At 58.8% G+C, this 19,292-nt stretch overlaps 1 protein-coding gene across 2 annotated transcripts; it reads left to right on the top strand.

Moving 5' to 3' along the window:
• Window positions 1-418: 418 nt before the first annotated feature.
• Window positions 419-14,650, top strand: RASGRP2 (RAS guanyl releasing protein 2). Of its 2 annotated transcripts, none has more exons than XM_035013159.1 (17): window positions 419-491; window positions 2,334-2,474; window positions 3,133-3,235; window positions 3,883-3,945; window positions 4,270-4,404; window positions 5,205-5,355; window positions 5,561-5,734; window positions 5,900-6,016; window positions 7,104-7,385; window positions 8,284-8,361; window positions 8,588-8,710; window positions 9,038-9,153; window positions 12,401-12,542; window positions 12,805-12,841; window positions 13,028-13,204; window positions 14,190-14,254; window positions 14,431-14,650. In XM_035013159.1, the coding sequence occupies exons 2-16, from the start codon at window positions 2,402-2,404 to the stop codon at window positions 14,246-14,248; spliced, it is 1,830 nt and encodes a 609-aa protein (XP_034869050.1). In that variant the 5' UTR covers window positions 419-491; window positions 2,334-2,401; the 3' UTR covers window positions 14,249-14,254; window positions 14,431-14,650. The 2 variants fall into 2 exon arrangements, with proteins under 2 accessions (XP_034869050.1, XP_034869051.1); XM_035013160.1 differs by having other exon boundaries at window positions 420-491; window positions 4,273-4,404.
• Window positions 14,651-19,292: the final 4,642 nt, after the last annotated feature.

Below are 19,292 nucleotides of genomic sequence, written 5' to 3'. Positions count from 1 at the left end.
CCCACCGCAGTCCGCTTCCTGCCCCTCCCGGCTTCCTCTGCCCAACACCAGGCAGGGCGGGGGGCATAGGGGCGTCTGGGTTGGGGGAGAGGGCTCTCGGTTTAGTTCCCCCCTCCACGTCCCGCGAGGCCTGACCTCCACTCGCCCACCCTCCGCGCGGCGGGTGGCGCAGCCCCAGCCCGCGGCCCTGGCCTCCCGGGCGCCGCGGCAGGGGAGGGGTTAAGCTGCCGCAGGGCCCGCCGCGTGCGGGGCGAGAGGGAGCCCCCGGTAGGGGGAGGGGCAGCCGGCGGTGCGGAGCCCCGCGCAGGGGCGGGAGGGGCGGGGAGGGGAGGGGGCGGCCGCGGCGCGGGGGCGGGGGCGGGGCGGCGGGAAGCGGGGCCGCGGCGCGGAGAGCGGGCGGGAGCCGCAGCCGCAGCGAGGCCGGCGGGCGGGAGCGCACCGAGGTGGCGCCGGCCCGGCCGGGTGCGGGCTCCGTGCCGCGGGTCCCAAGAGTGAGTGAGCGAGAGCGGGCGGGGCGCTGGGCAGAAGAGGGCGGCCGGGCCCCTAGGGCTCCCCCTCCCCGCCGGGCGACGCCGGCGGGCTGGGGGCAGCGGGTGGATTGGTGGGTGCAGAGTCTGCGGCCGGGGCCGGGGTGGGAGGGAGAGAGCTGAAGCGCCCTGGACAACCCGCGGGAGGGGGCGGCATCCGCGGCACATCCGGCTCTTCCCAGCCACGTCCCAGCGGGACCTTCTCTCCCGCGGGCCCCCCCCACTTGACAGATGAGAAAATTGAGGCTCCGAGAGGCCAAGTGACTCTCAAGGTCACGCAGCGAGGCAGCAGCAGGGCTAGACGGGGTTGGCTATGGGTGGCTCCTAGGAAAGTCTGCCGGAGAACTCAGGAGAGGAGCCCCCCTCCAGCCCCGGGGGAGTTTGTGTAGGGGCGGGGTACCCTTTCGTGGGGCCAGGCCCTGCCAGCGTCCGGGGATGAGGGCTGGCAGGGCGTTGCGGCCGCAGAGCTTGTGCTGGACTGCGGATGAAGGAGGGGGGGCGGCGGAATGGGCGTGTGTGCGCCCCCATGGGGGTGTGTGCGTGTGTGGGAGTGTGCATGCGTGTAGGTGCCCTGTCTCGTGTGTGTGCACACGTGTGCGGTCCAGCGCCTCTGTGGCCGCGGAACTCCAGGCTGGCCTGGCTCGAGTGAGCTGCAGGTCCGGGAACTGGCCCCATCAACGGGTTTGCGTTCTGGGCTGGAAGGCTGGGTATGTGTGCCAGAGGGTTCCTTCCTGCAGGTGTGTGCGGGCTGTGAGTGCCATTGTGTGTCTGAGACAGAGGATGGGAGGCAAGTGGCTGAGGCTCGGGTGTGTGTGTCGGGGGAGGGGCGGGTGTCTTACACCCCAATATTAGCCCCTGGCCTCGGGTATAGAATGGGTGTGTGTCCCTGCCAGTGACTGGAGTTGCTGGTGGATTCAGCCCGGCATTCTCCACCCCTCACGGCGCTAGCGCCCCCTTCTGGGCACCCTTCTCTGTGTGCTCGAATGTGGCCGGCCTCTGTGTGCGCTCCCAGTTCGACTGTGCAGTGTGGGGGCCTGGGTCAGGAACTCCGGCTGGGGAGGAAGACGGTCGGCTGAAGGGGCTGAGGCCGGACCCCTGGGGCCTTCACTGAGGAGGTGGCTTGGGAGCGCGCGGTTCCCAGGCTCAGGCTTCCCGCTGACGCCTCCCGGCCGCCGCGGGCTCCCCCCCCACCCCGCCCCAGGAATGTTCTTCTCCACTCCAGCTCGCCTCCCCAGGGGAAGGCCCCTGGGGGCTGCCACAGCCCCGCCTCCCCTCCTCGGGAGCCCAGGAGGGGGCGATGTGGGCAGGACGCCTGGGTTCCTCCCTCCCTCCCATCCCAGGGAGAAATTCCTCCGAGGTCCCCTCAGGCTCTGGGTTCCCAAAATAACCCTGCGGGGGAAGGGAGGCTGTGGCAGGAGGGAAGCGGGAGGGGCGCGGAGCCGAGCCGCGGGGTGCTGCAGGTGCCTCTGGGGAGAGGACGCGAGGGAAGAGGGCCCACCACGGGCTGGGGCACAAACCAGTCCCCGGAGTCCTGGCTCGTCCCCATCCCCGGGGAGCCCCCCTCGGCCTTCCCGTGACTCCGAGGGTGAGCCGGAAGCCTCTCGGCCGGTCGGTTTCCCAACTGGTGGGTTGCACCATCCCCGGGCCAGACCGTTTAACCCCGGGAGTGGCCGCAGGGGACGACTCCGCCCCTGCCCAGCAGGGGGCGTGCCCGCCCCGCCCCGCCCCGCCCCGCCCGGCGACTCGAACCCACCCCCGCCACCCGCCGCGCCTCCGCAGACTCCCTCTCTGCCTCTCCCGGGACAGGGGTCCGGTCCGAGCCCCGTGGGAGGCTCCGGAGTGCAGCTTGGTCCAGCCTACCCGCTCCGGCAGCCATGGCGGGCACCCTAGACCTGGACAAGGGCTGCACAGTGGAGGAGCTGCTCCGCGGCTGCATCGAAGCCTTCGGTGAGTGGCACGGGAGGGCACACCCAGCCTGAGCCCAGCCCCGAGCCTGAAGCGGGGTCCCTGCCTCCCAGGACAGACCCCTGGCCTAGACCACCCAGTTCCGCATCCTGCAACCTTTTTAACGAAAGCCTGCTCTTCGTCACAGGGTAGAGAGATCCCTACGCTTCAGAAAGATTGTTTCCCTTCCCTAGTATGCCGGCTTTGAAGGGAGAGGGGTGGGATCCCCAGACTCTGGCCCATGAGGAGCATTATCTGTCTCCCCGGAGGATCCGGAGGAACTCTCTATCTCCGGCCTGGGAGCTGTTTCCGGCTGATGGGGGGCAGCTTATCTGGTGAAGGGGTGCCCCTTCCCCCAAGCACTCAGGAAATGACCTCTGGATTCCTGACCCTGGGGAACCCAGGCTTCTTCCGCCCCAGCTGGTTCCCCTCGGGACGATGGGCCGGGTCAGATGCTCCCCTCCTCCAGTTCTTCGGATCCTGCCTTATCCCTCTCCCACCCTACCTTTTCTCTCTCTCGTCTGCCTACTGGTTTCAGAGTCCTGGGAAAGCAGGTGATGGGCGGGGGGCCAGATATCCGGTGGGGCTGTGAGGTAGGCTTGAGGGATCACAGCTACGGGACCAAGGGTCAACCCGCTTCTCTCTGACCCCTCGGAGTTAGATGACTCCGGGAAGGTACGGGATCCTCAGCTGGTGCGCATGTTCCTCATGATGCACCCTTGGTACATCCCTTCTTCTCAGCTGGCGGCAAAACTGCTCCACATATATCCTTCGCAGGCCTCGCCATGGGCCCCGCAGTCCCAGTCCATGAGGGAGCCCGGTTGCCCAGCCCACGCCAAGATTGGGCTTCGCGAGCCCCTCCTAGGTCCTAGAATTCAGGCTTGGCCCAGCCTTTCTCCAAGGCCTAGGCTCCACCCCTTTCCTCCTCTCGACTCAGGCCCCGCCCCCTCCCCAACCTGGGCTTTGCTCTCCTGCTCCCTACAGTCTAGGACCTGTCCCTACTCCCAGCCCAGGTCCGTCCTCTGGCCTCTCTCCCGGGACCCAGGCCATGCTTTGAGCCACCCCCAGAACCTGGCCCCCTTCTCAGCTGTGCACCCTCCCAAAGCTCACCCCTCACCCCCCCAGCCTTCAGCCCCTTTCCGACAGGCCCCACCCCAGATCCCGCCCCCAGCATTTCTCCTAGGACCTTCAGCCTCCTTTTTCTGGTTCACTGCAAAGGGTTCACTGCCCCTGCCCCACCTCCCAGCCCCACCTACAAGTGGAAGAGGCAGGTGACCCAGCGGAACCCCGTAGGACAGAAAAAGCGACAGAAAAAGACCGGGCCTTCAGCCTCCCTCCGGAACTCGGAACCTTCCCCTGCCTCCCTTTCTAGAATTAGTCTCCATTCTCGATTTCCTTAACTCTCCTTCACCTACCAACAATCCCGGAAGGACAACTCCAATTCGCTGCAGGTGAAAACATGCCACCTGGTCAGGTGAGGCTTCCTTTGGGGGCTCTGTCCCCTCCTCTTGCTTCCTTCTCTCAGGCCTCAGACTGGCCTGAAGGAGTGGAAAGGGCACGTTCTGGGAGTTGGTCGTGTGGGTTTGAGTCCCCGCTCTGTCCATGGTGGGTGTGCGCTGCAGGCTTGCCCCTTGCTGGTGTGGGCCTGGGTTTTTGGATCTGCACAGCGGGGGTGGGGAAGGAATGAGCCCTGCGGTGGAGGGGAACCACAGTTTGGGGCTCTTTCCCCCTCTCTGGGGAGCTCCGGTCTCCGGGTACGGTTGGGGAAGGACTGCCTTGGGTGACTCGAAGCTTCTAGCAGGTACTGGATCTCAGCCTTCCCAGCAGAGTTTGACTTGAACCCTGAGCTCGCTGAGCAGATCAAGGAGCTGAAGGCTCTGCTCGACCAAGAAGGGAACCGGCGGCACAGCAGCCTCATTGACATCGAGAGTGTGTGCGTGGGGCGAGCTAGAGGGCTGGGGAGGGCACTCAGCATCCCACACCATCTGTGCTTAATAAATGTTTGTTGACCTGAATGAGTGAGGGTCATGTCACTCTCTTGCTTGAAAACCTATGGCTCCTTGTCACCTTCACAATGTCTCGGCCGGGGATTAAGGCCTTTGGTAGTCTCCGGCCAGCTTGGCATTCCTGCCTCATCTTCCACAGCCCACTCCCATCCCACGCCCTCCATACCACAGCTGCACGGTCCGCTCACCATTCTCCAGCCTTGCCTCCCTTCCCACCATGGTGCTCTGCTCATCTGGGTCCCCTTGCCTGCCTCTCTCTGTTGTGAAGACTCCGCTCAAGTGTGGAGTGTCTCTGGGCTCGGAGGGCTCGGAGGGCTCGGAGGCCTCCCAGGGCAGAATTTGTCATTCCCTCCTGTGTTCCCCCCCACAGCCCTGTGTGCAGACCCCCCGCCCACCCCTGCCGCCCCATGCAAAGACCTGTATATGTGCCATGCTGTTTTGTGATTGTTTGTTTTTGTGTCTGTCTCCCTCAGTCGACTGTGAGCTCCTCAAGGGCAGGAACTGTGTCTTGCTCATCTCTGTCCCCCCAGCGCCTAGCACAGTACCTGAGTGCATGACGAGGGGGAGATTGCAGGAGTTGCTGGGACGGGGGACCTCAGTGTCCTGCACAGTGCCTCAGATGGCGTAGGTCCTCTGTCAGCCTGAGTGGTGTGTCTGCATGAGTGTGGGGCCGCACGGGATGGGGCGTCTCCAGCAAAGGGTTCACTGCCCCTGCCCCACCTCCCAGCCCCACCTACAAGTGGAAGAGGCAGGTGACCCAGCGGAACCCCGTAGGACAGAAAAAGCGAAAGATGTCTCTATTGTTCGACCACCTGGAGCCCATGGAGCTGGCAGAACATCTCACCTACTTGGAGTATCGCTCCTTCTGCAAGATCCTGGTGCGGCCCAAGGGCCTTCAGTCAGGGGGTGGAGTGTGGGCTGGGGAGAGGGTCCCAGGGGGAATGGGGTCAGTCCACTGGGGTAGGCAGGGTCCCGGGGTGGGTCGGGGGTTTCAGTGTAACCGATCACGGGCAGCTGGAGGGTGAGGAGTGGCCATCTGTGAGGGGAAGGGCCCGGCGGGGCTGAGGCCACTCCTGCCCCCAGTTTCAGGACTATCACAGTTTCGTGACCCACGGCTGCACCGTGGACAACCCGGTCCTGGAGCGATTCATCTCCCTCTTCAACAGTGTCTCGCAGTGGGTGCAGCTCATGATCCTCAGCAAGCCCACGGCCCCTCAGCGGGCCCTGGTCATCACGCACTTCGTCCATGTGGCAGAGGTGCTTGCTTCTCCCCCTCTCCTAAGCTCCCTGGGGGCCAGGAGGGCGACTCCCCCTTTCCACTCACCCGCTGCCTCCTTTCCAGAAAAGCTGGGCCAAATCCTGGGTCTTGTCCAGTGACTCACTGCCTTGCCCCTCCTCGTTCTCCCCCCCCCCCCCCCCCAGAAGCTGCTGCAGTTGCAGAATTTCAACACGCTGATGGCGGTGGTCGGAGGCCTGAGCCATAGCTCCATATCCCGCCTCAAGGAGACCCACAGTCATGTTAGCCCTGAGACCATCAAGGTGCCTGGGACCCCAAGGGGGGGGTGTCAGGGGAAGAGCCTCATCAAGCCTGCAGGGCCAGCCTTCCCAGGTCTGGCCTCATTGAGAACTCCCAGTAGTGTTGGGGGCTGGCCACTCCTGTCCCCATTTGACAGATACAGAAACTGAGGCTCGGAGGGGTTCAATGCTCTACCTAGGTTACACAGTGAGAGTGGCAGAGTGAGGGCTCACAGGTCTGCCTGACCCCAAAGTTTGCGCTTTTCTCCTCTTCTTGTATTTACCTTTTCACATATTGGGTGACGTACGTACAGAGACGTATAGAAAGCATATGTACAGATTAAAGAAACATTATAAAGAAAACGCCTCTGTAACTACCACCCAGGTCAAGAAATAGAACATTGCCAGCCCCCGAAGCTCCCAGCACCTTAGAGCATAACTCCCTCCCCATCAGAGGTAACCGATGTCATGACTTTCGTAATGATGATGGGCTTGCTTTTCTTTATAGCTGTACCACTTACGTATGACTCTCCAAACAATGCGGGGTTTTTGTCGCCCGTTTTTGGATTTTCTATGAATGGAATCCTGTTGTATGTTATTTTATGTCTTGCTTCTTTCATTCTTACATTCTGTTACTTGGAGCAGTTGTTCATTCGGTTCTGTTGCCATATGATATTTTATTGTAAGTCTACCACAATGTATAGATCCATTCTCCTGTTGAACATTTGGGGGTCTTTCCAGTGTGGGCTGTCACAAACAACACAGCTAGGAACACTCTTCTGGATCTTTCTCCTGTGCTGTTGCCTCCCTGAGCCTCAGTTTCTTCTCTTGTGAGATATTGATGATAGTCCATGCCCAGGCCTGGTGCAGAGGTGTGGTATTGGGCTGTGGGTGTTCCCTTGAGCTCATGACCTATGAACTCTGACCCTCTGGGGAGACACTGTCGGGGGACAGTGAGGGAGGATTTTTCACCTTTCACCCACCCCTGCCTCTGACTCCTCATCCCCTCCCACATTTCCCGGGCTGGGGGGTGGGAGGGTAGTTGAGCCAATGGGGTGTGTGGGTGTGGGGGTGGGGGTGACCCTCTGCCTTCTGCACCCCCCCCCCCCAGCTCTGGGAAGGTCTGACAGAACTAGTGACGGCCACGGGCAACTACGGCAACTATCGGCGCCGGCTGGCCGCCTGTGTGGGCTTCCGCTTTCCCATCCTGGGTGTACACCTCAAGGACTTGGTGGCCCTGCAGCTGGCACTGCCTGACTGGCTGGACCCTGCCCGGACCCGACTTAATGGCGCCAAGATGAAGCAGCTCTTCAGCATCCTGGAGGAGCTGGCCATGGTGACCAGCCTTCGGCCACCGGTGCAGGCCAACCCCGACCTGCTGAGCCTACTCACGGTGAGGCGTTGGGGGCAGGGATGCTGGGGGGCTGGGCACCAGGGTGACAACCACACCTGGTCTTGCTGTGGGCTTGACCTTGAGTTCGAGGTTCTGAGAGAGGGACTGAGATCCAGCCTGGGCTCCAGGGTTTGGAGTGGACTCGGAGATGAGTTCCAGGCTCTGAACGGGGCTATGGACGGAGGTCTGAGTTCAAGGCTGCCATGTGGGCTTTTTGTGCTGGGCCTTGAAGCGGGTCCTGGGTCCTGGGCTGAGTTCCTGGAAATGGGCTGTGTTCAAAGCTTGGGGCCCAGCTCTGGGTTCTGGGTGCAGGGGTGGCTTCTAAACATGGCCTTGAGCTCAAGCCCAGACTTGGACTTGGTTTTGGGGTCTAGGATGAGAGTGAAGTTCTAGTCTAGATCTGGATTAGGTTCTAGACATGGAGCTGGGGCTTGGGTTTTGGGTTTAGAGTGACTTCTTCGCTCTTTCTAGGCTCTGGACTGGGATCAGGATTGAAATCTGAGCTGGATTCTGGATGTTGGGTTGGGTTCTAGGTTGGGGCTTTATCTCAGAGCTCTTGGCTGTGTTCTGACCTGGATTCTGGGCTGGATTCTTGGCAGTGCATTGTGCTCCGGGTTTGGGCCAAGATGTGGCTTCTGGTCTGTGGGAGAGCCTGGCGTGTGGTTGCTGGCTCAGTCTCATGACACTGAGATCACGGCCTGAGGCAAAATCAAGCCTGAGCCACCCAGGCGCCCTGCTGGGGTATGTTCTAAGCTGGCCTTTGTCGTGAGTCTAGCTTCTGGACTGGGTTCTAGGCTGAGCTGTGGCCTCTAGGTGGACCTGTGACCCTGGGCTCTGGACAGTGGGCTCCTGAGGGCAGCAGGGGCAGTGGGTGTGATCAGACCTGTGTGTGTCCCAGGTATCCCTGGATCAGTATCAGACGGAGGATGAACTCTACCAGCTGTCACTGCAGCGGGAGCCACGCTCCAAGTCCTCGGTGAGACAGGGAATCGCTGCTTCTCCACTCTGCCCACCTCTTTCTCTCCTACCTCTGCCCTTCCTGAAAATCCCGGGACATGAGGGCAAGCAGAGCTCTTAGAGGATACCTCACCTCTCCAGCTTGTTGGGTGGGCTCCCTTCTCCCCAGGGCTTCCCTCCCTCTGCTCTCCTGGGCCCTGGGCTCCCTCCCTCTGGCCCTCGCTCAGTCCTGACCATTCCCATAGCCAACCAGCCCCACAAGCTGCACCCCGCCTCCCCGACCCCCAGTGCTGGATGAGTGGACCTCAGCTGCCAAACCCAAGCTGGATCAGGCACTCGTGGTGGAGCACATCGAGAAGATGGTGGAGGTGAGACTCTGTGGCCGCCTGCTCTGGCTCCTGTGGGGCTGGGGGACAAGCCCATAGCACAGGCCAATCAAGAGCGATCGTGCCAGGCCACTGCCCTTGGAGTCACACCAGTGCCATGTTCAAGGGCCAGTGCTCAGTCTCCAGAAGGCACGGGGCACAGCCAGTGGGTGGGGTTGGTGTGGGGGTATGGAAGAGGGAGATGAAAGGGGAGAGGGGGAGCCACCCACATCTGAGACATCCTTCCTGATGTGGACTGGGAATATGGGCAGGACGGGGCTGATGCTTGTTTTATGCTCCTGCCCTTGTGTGTCCCTCCGTGTGCTCCAGTCTGTGTTCCGGAACTTTGACGTCGATGGGGATGGCCACATCTCCCAGGAAGAGTTCCAGATCATCCGTGGGAACTTCCCTTACCTCAGCGCCTTTGGGGACCTCGACCAGAACCAGTGAGGAGGGCAGGGGGCTGGGGGAGAGGGAAGGCAGGCTCACTTCCCCTCCGGTTTCAGCTTCCTCCTGTGCAAGAGGAGGCCATTGAACCAGACGATCTCGGCAGAGGAAGCTACCAATGTGGGGAGGGGCTCTTATTGGGGAGGGGGGAGGCTTCCAGCTATAGCAGCACAGGGTTCCCTCACTCATCAGACAGATGGGGGGCTCCACCTGAATCTCGCAAAGACTGTGGCCTGGGGACATAAATGCCGCTTTATTTGTGGAACTCACAGCTGGCAAAAAGTGTGGGCAAGTTCAACTCCTGGGTAGCCTGTTTTAATGAATAGAAAAGAAAGGCCTGTAATTAGCAGCACCCACTTGCTTATCAACAATTCACATCCTGACAATTTGGACAAACAGCTGGTTCTCTGAAGTAGGTTAAACATGCCCCCTCCCCCCCCGCAACCATGTTCATATCCCTGTTTTGCTGAGCGGACAAAACTCCAGTCAAAATTTACAGGCCATCTCGGGTCGAGTTATATTTTAATGTTATTCATGTTTCAAAAAATCTGGTGGTTTTTTTTTGTTTTTTTGTTTTTGTTTTTTTTTCATACTGCAGCACTCCATGGTGAAAAAGAAATCAGGTAGTAAAATAGACTTATAGTGAACAAAGCCTATGAAGTAAGAAGTGAAAATCCCCTTCTTCTTTTCCCCCCTCTTTCCCATCAGAAGAGGTTATATTATCCCTAATAACTTGTTAGCAATGTTACTGGCTTGGCAACAGAGTATCCTTCCAGTCTTTTTTTTTTCCATGTATGTGCAAATTGACACAGATTCTGTTTGTCTGGGTCTGTTCCGTGGACAAACAGGATTATCGTACGAATCTGGCTCTGCCCATCGTGCTGGTTGTAGTTGCTTAGTTTCTGCTACCAGAACTGAGCCCGAGTTCTAGGTTAGGTCCCTGCGTTGGTGGGTGGATTTTTTTCCAGGTCACACTTTCAGTGAGGCTGCAGCCCTTGGAGACCTTGGATATAGCTTCACGCGGGGTCTCAGCCTTAACTCCCCACCTTCTGCACGCCCCAAGCCTTGTGCCCAGAGCATCTGGGTATCAAAGCCCAGCATCTGGGTATCAAGACCCAGCACCGGGCTTACTGGGGAGACCAGCAACCCCCTCCTGGGGCAGCCTCAACATCTGGTCCCTACTCCCTGCGTCAGCTTGAAGCTCGCTCTTTGTTTCTGCAACTTGGGGATTTCCATTTCTTTCTCGAAAACTCACCTATGCCCTTAAAGCAAATGTGGATGTATTTTAACTAGGATTTTCTATGTATTTGTAGCAGTAGGATTTTCAGGTTTTTGTGTTGTTGTTGTTGTTGTTGTTCAATCGCTGTCTTGATGGAAGTGTACATCTTGGTTTTTTGCTTTTGTTTTTGTTTTCCACCTAACCCTTTATCACGGACAGCTTTCCATGCTGCTTTATGCAGAATGACCTCATTCTTTAGAATAACTGCAGCATAGCCCCACGGTGTAGTGGGGCCGTCACTGGCCTCACCATTCTCCTACTGACGGACATGTAGACTGTTCCCAGTTTTTCGCTATTAATATATGCCATGCTGCTGTGAACCTCTTTGTACCCTTGCACTCAGGTCACTATTTTGGTAGGAGAAATTCCTAGAAGTGGGATAATTGGATCAAAAGATATGCACATTCTAAATTAGGAGAGAGACTGCCAAAGTGACCTCAGGCAAGGTTGTGTCAGTTTGCACCCCCATCAGCAGTGAGCAAGTGCCCATTTCCCAACTTCCCTGCCAGCAGTGGACGCTATAATAAGCTTTACAATTTTGTCAATCTAATTGGCAAATGGTGTCTTGGTTAAATTTGAATCTCTCCAATACCAGTGGGGGTAGGATATCTTTTCATATGTTTATTGGCCTCTTATATTTATTCTGTGGATTGCCTGTTCATATTCTTTCTCCATTATTCCACCGGGTTCATTGGTCTTTTTCTCATCAATTTTCAGAATCTCTGTTAATGAATATTAACCCTTTGCTGTTGAATGTGTTCGCAAATATTTTCTCCCAGTCTGTCATTTATGTTGTCTTTTGCCATATAAAATTTAAAAAAAATGTCGTGTGCTCAATATGTCAGTCTTTTCCTTTATGGCTTCTCGGATTTGTGTTAATGTGTAGAAAGACCCTCATCTCCTGGAAATTACAAAGTTGTTCTCTTACACCTTTTCAGATACTTTAATAATTTTATTTTTTTACATTAGTGTTCTCAGTTCGATGAAGATTTAATGTTCATGCACAGTGTGGAGGTAGGAATCTAGGGTGATATTGTTTTCTAGATGGCCAGGGGCCCCCATGCCCCATTGAACTGAAGGGTCAGTCGCCTGGGTCAGGTCACGGAGCCCCAGATATAATGGGCAGGAGCTTCCAACAAGGACCAACCCTGCCGGAAAGAGCTCCTGGTGGCCCAGGACCCGCTAACTACACAGACACTGTTGTAAATGCTTCCTATGCACCTGCCTCACTGAATCCTCACACAAACCCTCTGAGGTGCAGGGATTATCACAGTCCCCATTTGTAGAAGCAGAAACTGAGGCACAGGGAGATTAACTAGCCCAAAGATCACACAGCCAGGAAGTAGCCGACCAGAATTTGAACTGAGGTCTGTCTCCCAAGCACATGCTCACTCTTGCCCTACTATACGTTGATGGGCGAGAAAAGGGTTCTGTGGGCAGCCCTGGATTATGTGGGGAACCCTGACTGCAGGTGTCCTTCTGACACTCACATGAGAGTGAGGCGCAGGCGGCTTTTGCCAATCTTGCCCGGTCCCGCAGCTCCTCACAAATCTCTTTTAATTCTCAGGGCTCCCCACTGGTGTTCCAAAGAGCTCACTTTGGAAAACAAAAGCTGATGATCTCGTGGGCAAGCGCACAGCCCTTTTAGTTAGTGTCCACCCCAAGTCTGTGAAGCGGCCAGGGCAGGAATTATGATCCCCATTTTTCGGGGGGGAGGAAACCTGGGGGGTGACTGGTAGTGGGGCAAGTGACTTGCCCAAGACCACACAAGTAGTTAGTAGCAGCCCGCGCATCTGCCTGACTCCAAGGCGAGCGTAGTCTTTCCTGCACCAGGACTCCAAATCCAAAATCAGGAGTTGGGTGAGGATCTTTTACTTGGTAGGGAGCTTCCCAGTGGGATGGGTTAGGCCGGTTGGTGGGTGGTCCAGGGGCGGGCCCGACCTGAGGCGCTCCCCCTCCCCCGACAGGGATGGCTGCATCAGCAGGGAGGAGATGGTCTCCTACTTCCTGCGCTCCAGCTCCGTGCTGGGCGGCCGCATGGGCTTCGTGCACAACTTCCAGGAGAGCAACTCCTTGCGCCCGGTTGCCTGCCGCCACTGCAAGGCCCTGGTGAGCCCCCGCCCAAGCCACGCCCCTCCGGCCCTGGCCCCTCCCCCCGCCCCGCGCGCCCTCCGGCCCCGCCCCTGCTGGACGCTTCTCAGCCGGGGCAAACCGTATTGATACCGACTCTTTCCTCTCGCTGTTCTGCGCCTAACTAGCCCTGAGAGGGGCCCAGAGAGGGTCAGTCCCAGTCCCTGCCCTTGGGAAGGAAGACGTAGAGTCATTAGCTCTAAAGACCTCTTCCCCAGCACGGCCCCCTCCTCTATTTCAGATCCTGGGCATCTACAAGCAGGGCCTCAAATGCCGAGGTGAGCAGGGCTGGTGGGCGGAATTTGAGGGGCGGGGGAAGAGTTACTCTCTGCGTAGGGATTCTTATTTCGGTGGGGCAGCTGCTCAAGAGCAAAAGAAGCTGGGGAGAGGTGGAGGCCTGGAGAACGGGATGAGGGTTGTTCTGACAAATGGCCCTGGCTGGGCTCCCCCTCTGCCTCCCCCAGCCTGTGGTGTGAACTGCCACAAGCAGTGCAGAGACCGTCTGTCAGTTGAGTGCCGGCGCCGGGCCCAGAGTGTGAGTCTGGAGGGTTCTGCACCCTCACCCTCACCCACACACACCCATCATCGGGCCTTCAGCTTCTCCCTGCCCCGCCCCAGTAGGCGAGGCTCCCGGCCTCCAGGTAAGAGGGGATCTCATTCTGTTTTGGTCTCTGAAGGGAGGAAGGCAGGGCCATTCTGGCAAAGTATTAACTTATCCAGGATGGAAACCATTCCAGAGTTTGTAATTCTATTATTTTGGTGGGGCGATAAAGAAGGGTTGAACAGGTAAGGGGGCCAGAAGGGGGCCTGGGAACCCTTTATTTTCTGAAGCTAAGAGAGGCTAATACATAAAGAAGAGTAAAAGTGAAAGAGGTTTCAAGATTTCAGTCACAGGAGCACCTGGCTGGCTTAGTCGTAGAGCATGTGACTCTTGATCTCAGGGTAGTGAGTTCAAACCCTATGTTGGGCATTAAAAAAAAAAAAAATTCCAGTCACACTCTTATTTTGTTAGGGGGATTGACAATGGATTGTAGAGGGAGTTGTGTGAGCCATTTGCCTGTATTTCCCTTTTTGGCTGCTCTGGACACCATTCTGAGAAAAGTCCCTTGCCCCGAACATCTTTGGCGGCTCTCTTGGAGTCTCTGGTGGCTTTAGGGTCAGTTTGCTGAATGACAATTCCCCCAATGATTATTTTGCCAAGAAAAGTCTGAGCAACCACGTTAAACGGGGGTCTAAGGCAGTTGACCACAACCATTTGGATTGGCGTAAGTCCTCAAAAATAGAGGCAGGCATCAGGCATAAGTCCTCAAAAATAGAAAAGACGAAACCATTTGCATTGAGCCTTCCAGAAGTGCTGGGGGTCTAAAATGTGAAACACACACAAAATTGACATTTTAAGCAAACTGCACTGACAAATCTGTGGCTGTGAAAAAGCTGCGGCGGAATGAAAACTTAGAGAAAGAGCCTCAAAAATGGGGCCAATTGGTCATTTGGTGAATTGATTTTTGGTGGATGGGCCTGCTTCCGCGATGGGGTGGGGTGCCTCATGTGAGTGGGGGAAGGGCTGCTAAAGGCATGATGACCCAGGTGTTGTTCCTGTGACCCCCCCCCCCCACTTCCCTGCAGAGATCCGAGAAGAGGAGGTGCAGGGAGTGGAGGACGGCGTATTCGACATCCACTTGTAATGGATGGTGAGTCGTCCCTCCACAGCCTGTGCCACTGAGGGCTGGGGCATGGGGGCAGGGGGGGAAGGATTGGTAAACAGGTGCTCTGTCCAAATGGCCCAGGCCAGGTGGACTCCTACTTTTTTGGGGAGGGTCTTCCTTACAACCTCTATTTTGTTGTTGTTTTTTTTTCTCCTTCCCAGCTGTGACTGGATCAAGCACTCATATCTGCCTTGGAGAAAAGACTTGGACCAGAGCAGAAAGCCTGGGATGCTGGGGCAGCAGGCTGGGGCTGGGGGGCGGGTGTGAGGGTAGCATGCAACTGAGGGTTGGGCCAGGGCTGGCGTCCCTAAGGTTGTACAGACTCTTGTGAATATTTGTATTTTCCAGATGGAATAAAAAGGCCCATGTAATTAACCTAGACCATCCCAGTCTAGAATCTTCACGGGGGGGGGGGGGGGGGGGGATAGGGGTGCGGGGGCCGAGAACTGTAATCATAGGGACTAGAGTCTTGGAGTCTAGGACTCTGTAGTCAGAGAATCTTGGGAGGTCTGGAATCTCATGTGTTGGGAATTGTAGGGGGACTAGAATTGGGAGCTAGAACTGTAGAACCAAAAAACCTTGTAATATAACAGTTTGGGGAAGGGTCTAGAATCTCCAGGAGTCCAGAATCTTGGGTGTCTAAAACTTGAAGCTTGTGCTTCTTTGCTCCCAGAATTGCTGGGCCCAGTGGTCATGTATAACCATAGCCTTCAGCCCATAGCCAAAATTCCCTTGCTTGACAGGTGGCTTTTCAGCCCCAGCTTGAATCTTTCCAGCAATGGGGACCTCACTGCAGAGAATCATGGGGGAAAGAGGGCAACCCAGAGTGCTGGCCGAGGGGGGGGAGGGGAAGGGGAAGGGGTGGGGCCCAGGGCAGCCGAGGCCCCAGTAGCCCCTGCTGGGCTTGCATGCTTCAGGGTGGGGGGTGTACTCCTTGAACTTGCACCTCCTGGCCCGGTGCTGCTGCCAGCCGGAAGGACCGTGACTTCCAGAGGAAATGCATATTGATCCTGTTCTCAGCCTCCTGTGGCCTCTCCCAGCCCAGCTCTTCCCTCCTGAGCTTGCAGCACGGAGGTTTTGGGGGTCACCGCTACCTGAGGAAGGCTAAGACCACTTCTAGGCTGGTCTGGGTGAAGAGGGTGGACTGGGGGTCTTCTAAAGATTCTGAAGCTGGGCCAGGCTCCAAGCAGCCCCCGGGAGAGTGGGGGAGTTACCTCCTCAGCCCCCAACCTGGGGTGTATCCTCCAGCAGCTGTGGGTTGTCCTGGGGTTGGAGGCTTGAGTACCCCAATTCCTACCTGCAAAGCAATGGCCTCAGCCCCTCCCTCAGGGTCCCCTGACCCCATGCCCACCTCTCCCCTTGACACCCCACTCCTGGCCCACTCCTCATTGAGGTCACCTCCTCCCCCCATCCTGTTACTTCTCAGCTGCAGCACCGCCCTCTGCCAGGCCCCCAGTCCTGTCCCCCATCGGGTCCCTTGCACTAGTGTCCTCAGCCCCCTCCTGCCCTTCCCCCTCTGAAGGCTGTAATATCCGTTTCACGATTTGGGGGCTGAGTTGCTATAACAACAGACGGCGATTGTGTTGTGAAGAGCAGCTCGCTCCCTGTGCCGCCCGCCTCCCGCGCTGCCTCCATCCCTGCAGCCTGGTCGGCTCCCCTCCCTGCAGCCCTCAGCCCCAGCCTGGCCTCTTCCCAGTGTGTGTGTGTGAATGCAGACGTGGGCTCAGGTCTGCCCTGTCCCGGGAGCGTAACGTGGGACTGTCATTTCATGGTTGCCTGTGTGAATGTGGTGTATGAGCCTTTACATTGTGTGTGTGTGTGTGCATGTGTTTGTGTGCACAGATGCACACGCTCTATTTGCTGCATTTCCCCCTACCGTGTGTCCCTGCTGGACTGTGCCTGGGAGAAGGGCCACACTGAGTGGGTGCCTTTTTGCGGGGGGGGGGGTTTGTCTGGAGGTGGTGGGTCCCAACTACGATGGATAGTCTGAACCTTGGACCTTGGGGGGAGACATTCCTGTAGTTGGGAGGAGGGGCAGGAGGTGCAGCAGCTGCCAGGTGACCTTTCCTGCCCTTGATGGGCAAAGGTGGCCCAGGGAGCTGGGGGTAGGGACAGGAGACAGATGCTCACTCTTACATCTCTCCCTGCCCCTGTCCTCCTCCTATCCCTTTTTACACCCATCTAAAAGGGTCTGAGAGAGTCTCTGAGTCACTGCACCTGTCTGCCTGTCTCTCCATGCCCTGGTGTCTGGCTGGGCAAGTCTGTGTCTGTGTATGTGTGTGTATGTTTGCGTGTGTGTGTGAGCAGTGGGGGATGGGTGGGGCAGTGGGCTGTGGGGTCAGAGAGGCTATTTCACATCTACAGTCCCTGACTCAGCAGTTCCCATTCTCTGGCTCCTCTAGTGGCCTTGGCGGGGCCAGGCTGAGGGTCTTTCCAAGGTCAGAGTGGGCCTCGAGTCTGGGACCTGGCTTAGGGACCGCTCTTCCAGACCTCTAGGAAACGCCCCTTGCAGTCTGGGTCCCCTCCTCCCCCACACAGTCTGGAGAGGAAGACCACTTTGTGGGTGGGGATCCCCGCCCATCTACTCGGTAATTGGCCACTCCTGTGCGAAGTGCTTCACGGGGACAGAATGACCCTGTGAGCAAGTCCTCTGTGTGCACCTATTCCCCTGGGCGTGCATTTACCTCTAAGTGTGCGGGCACTTGTGTGCTCAAGTTTGTATGTGTAGGTGTATGTTCTTGGGCAAGCATGTGCTTCCTGTGGGTATCTTGCCCCGGTGGGGCATTTCTGCAACTGTCCCTGGGTGTCTCTTTGGGAATGCCTGTGTGCACATGGATAGGTGGGCATGGCTGTGAGAGTGTGCCCCTGGGTGCCCGTGCATGCATTAGTAGTGGAAGGTGAGTGTTCTTGCATGTTGCCTCTGGCTAAAGAAGCGCCACCTACCACAGGCTATGCAAATCACGGGCCCTGCGACAGAGATCAGGGTTCTGGGTGAGGTGGCCGAATGGTCTGGTACACACACACACACAGCCTCATTCAGAAGCCCAGGGTCCAACTTTGTGGTACACACACTAGGTGCCAGGTCCATCTTTGATTGGCTGAGGGAGGGAAGGGGTGTCCCCTTCCTCCCACACTCATACACGCGCACAGTTAGGGTGTCCTCACGGGGAAGGCCTCCACCCAGCGCCAGGCTCACTCTGAAACTCCTGTTGGGGGCGGGGAGACAGAAGACCGGATTCCTTAAGAGATCCAGGCAAAGTGCAGCCTCACCTGTGCCCCCAGTCCTGCCCGGAACTCTGGACGGGGAGGGTAGGAGCAGGACTGGGAACCAGGCTTCAAACTCGGATTCCCATCAGGCAGGGCTGGGAAACCCGAAGCCCTTAGGTGTACCTCGCCATCATCGCTGCCTTTCCCTCCCCCACTGCCTCCTTCCTTATCCCAGCTGAGACCCTCACGCCTCAGTTCTAAGGGAAGCCAGGGCGCCCTCGGGCGGTGGGAGGCGGAGGCCAGGCTAGGGGCTGGAAAAATCCCCCCGCGGCCTCGGGCAGGTCCTCCTTCCCTAGGCTCCCGGCAGCCCGGGCCCGCCCCTGGGCGTAACCAGTAGAGGGCGCTGCGGCCCGAGCCCCCTCACTGGTCCTGCTCCCTCGGGGCCCCAAGTCGGGGCCCAGACCCTCTCCTTGGGCACGTCTCAGTCCTGGGCGCTGCCACACGGGGCCGTCGGCCGAGGGACGCGGGACCCGAGAACCCGACCCAATACGGGAGAGGTTAGGATGTCTGGGTTGCCGGAGAAGACACTGGGGCTGAGTTGGGGGTCTGCCTGGTTGGGAGCCTGGGCGCCAGGGCCAAGGACCGCGACAGGCGGGGAAGAGCTCGGATGCCCTGGGGCCGGGACGCCTGGGTCCCCGGCAGGGGAGGGAGGTGGGCCCGTGGAGCAGCGGGACTGGCGGCTTCTGCGCCTTCGCATTGGCTGCGCCGCTCGTCCGTTAGCGCAGCGTGGCCCAATGCTCGTGTCTGGGGGGCGGGCACTGGTGCTGATGCTGCCGTCAGTCGGTGTTGCAGGGATGCGGCGGCGGGAGCAGCCGCCCTGACTCGCAGAGCATCCTCCTCCGAGCGGCACCGCGGCGGGGCGGGCGGGCGGACGAGCCGGCGGGCGGGGACGCGGCGGGGAGCGAGAGAGGCGCGAGGCGGCCGACACCGCTGGCCCCGGCTCTGCCACCCGCTGGAGACGGGGCGGCCCTGGGGCTCTGATCCCCACCCTCCAGCTCCTGGCGCCCCCAGAACCAGGTACGGGGGGGGGGGGCTGCGGCGGAGACGGGCGGGGGGCGGGAGCGGATCGGGGGAGGGGAGCGATCGGAGGGGCGGGGGAGGCAGGAAGGATGGATTGGGGGGCGGGGGCGCTGCCGGGCTGAGAGGGCTGGCTGGGTGACAGCGAGGAGGCTAAGTGGCTGGGGAGGGGGTTGGGGGTCGGAGGCTCCCTGTGGAAGGGGCACAGGTCCTGAGCAGGGGTGAGTGGGGAGGGGTGGGAGGGAGGGTCGTTGGGGGAGGGGATGGGCCGAGAAGGAGGGGCATCCGGAGGGCTGGGAGGGAGGCTCTGAAGGGGGGTCCCCAGTCTGTGCTAGCCCCAAGGGCTGGAAGCAGTGTTCATCCAGAGGGGCTGGGAAGCTGTTGTGCTCTGAAGGGTCTGCAGGGGAGAAACCAGCGAGGAACTGGGCTTGGTGGGAGAAGGAGAGGGCGCTGGAGAGGGGAAAGAGAGAAGTGGAGAGGCAAGGAAGGAGCAGGGGCCAGGCCAAGGGCTTCATACTGGGGGGCACCACTGAGGACCAGGCTTTACTGGGGGATGGGAGCCAAGGGGAGAGGAGGTTATCGGGCGGGAGCGGAGGGGAAGGTGCCAAGGTGCTTGAGGCAGAGATGGGTCTGTGCTGGTGGAGAGCCGGGAAAGATGGGGGGCCTGAGGGAGAGGAGCGGAAGCTTGCGGGGGAAGGTTGGGGGCGATGGAGAGGGAGACTGGGAAATCAGTAGGAGG

The sequence above is a fragment of the Mirounga leonina genome, unplaced genomic scaffold, assembly GCF_011800145.1.
Source record: "Mirounga leonina isolate KUSES-001 unplaced genomic scaffold, KU_Mleo_1.0 Mir_166, whole genome shotgun sequence".
In the NCBI taxonomy this organism is placed as follows: Eukaryota; Metazoa; Chordata; class Mammalia; order Carnivora; family Phocidae; genus Mirounga; species Mirounga leonina.
This window is presented reverse-complemented; position numbering and strand designations above follow the sequence as displayed.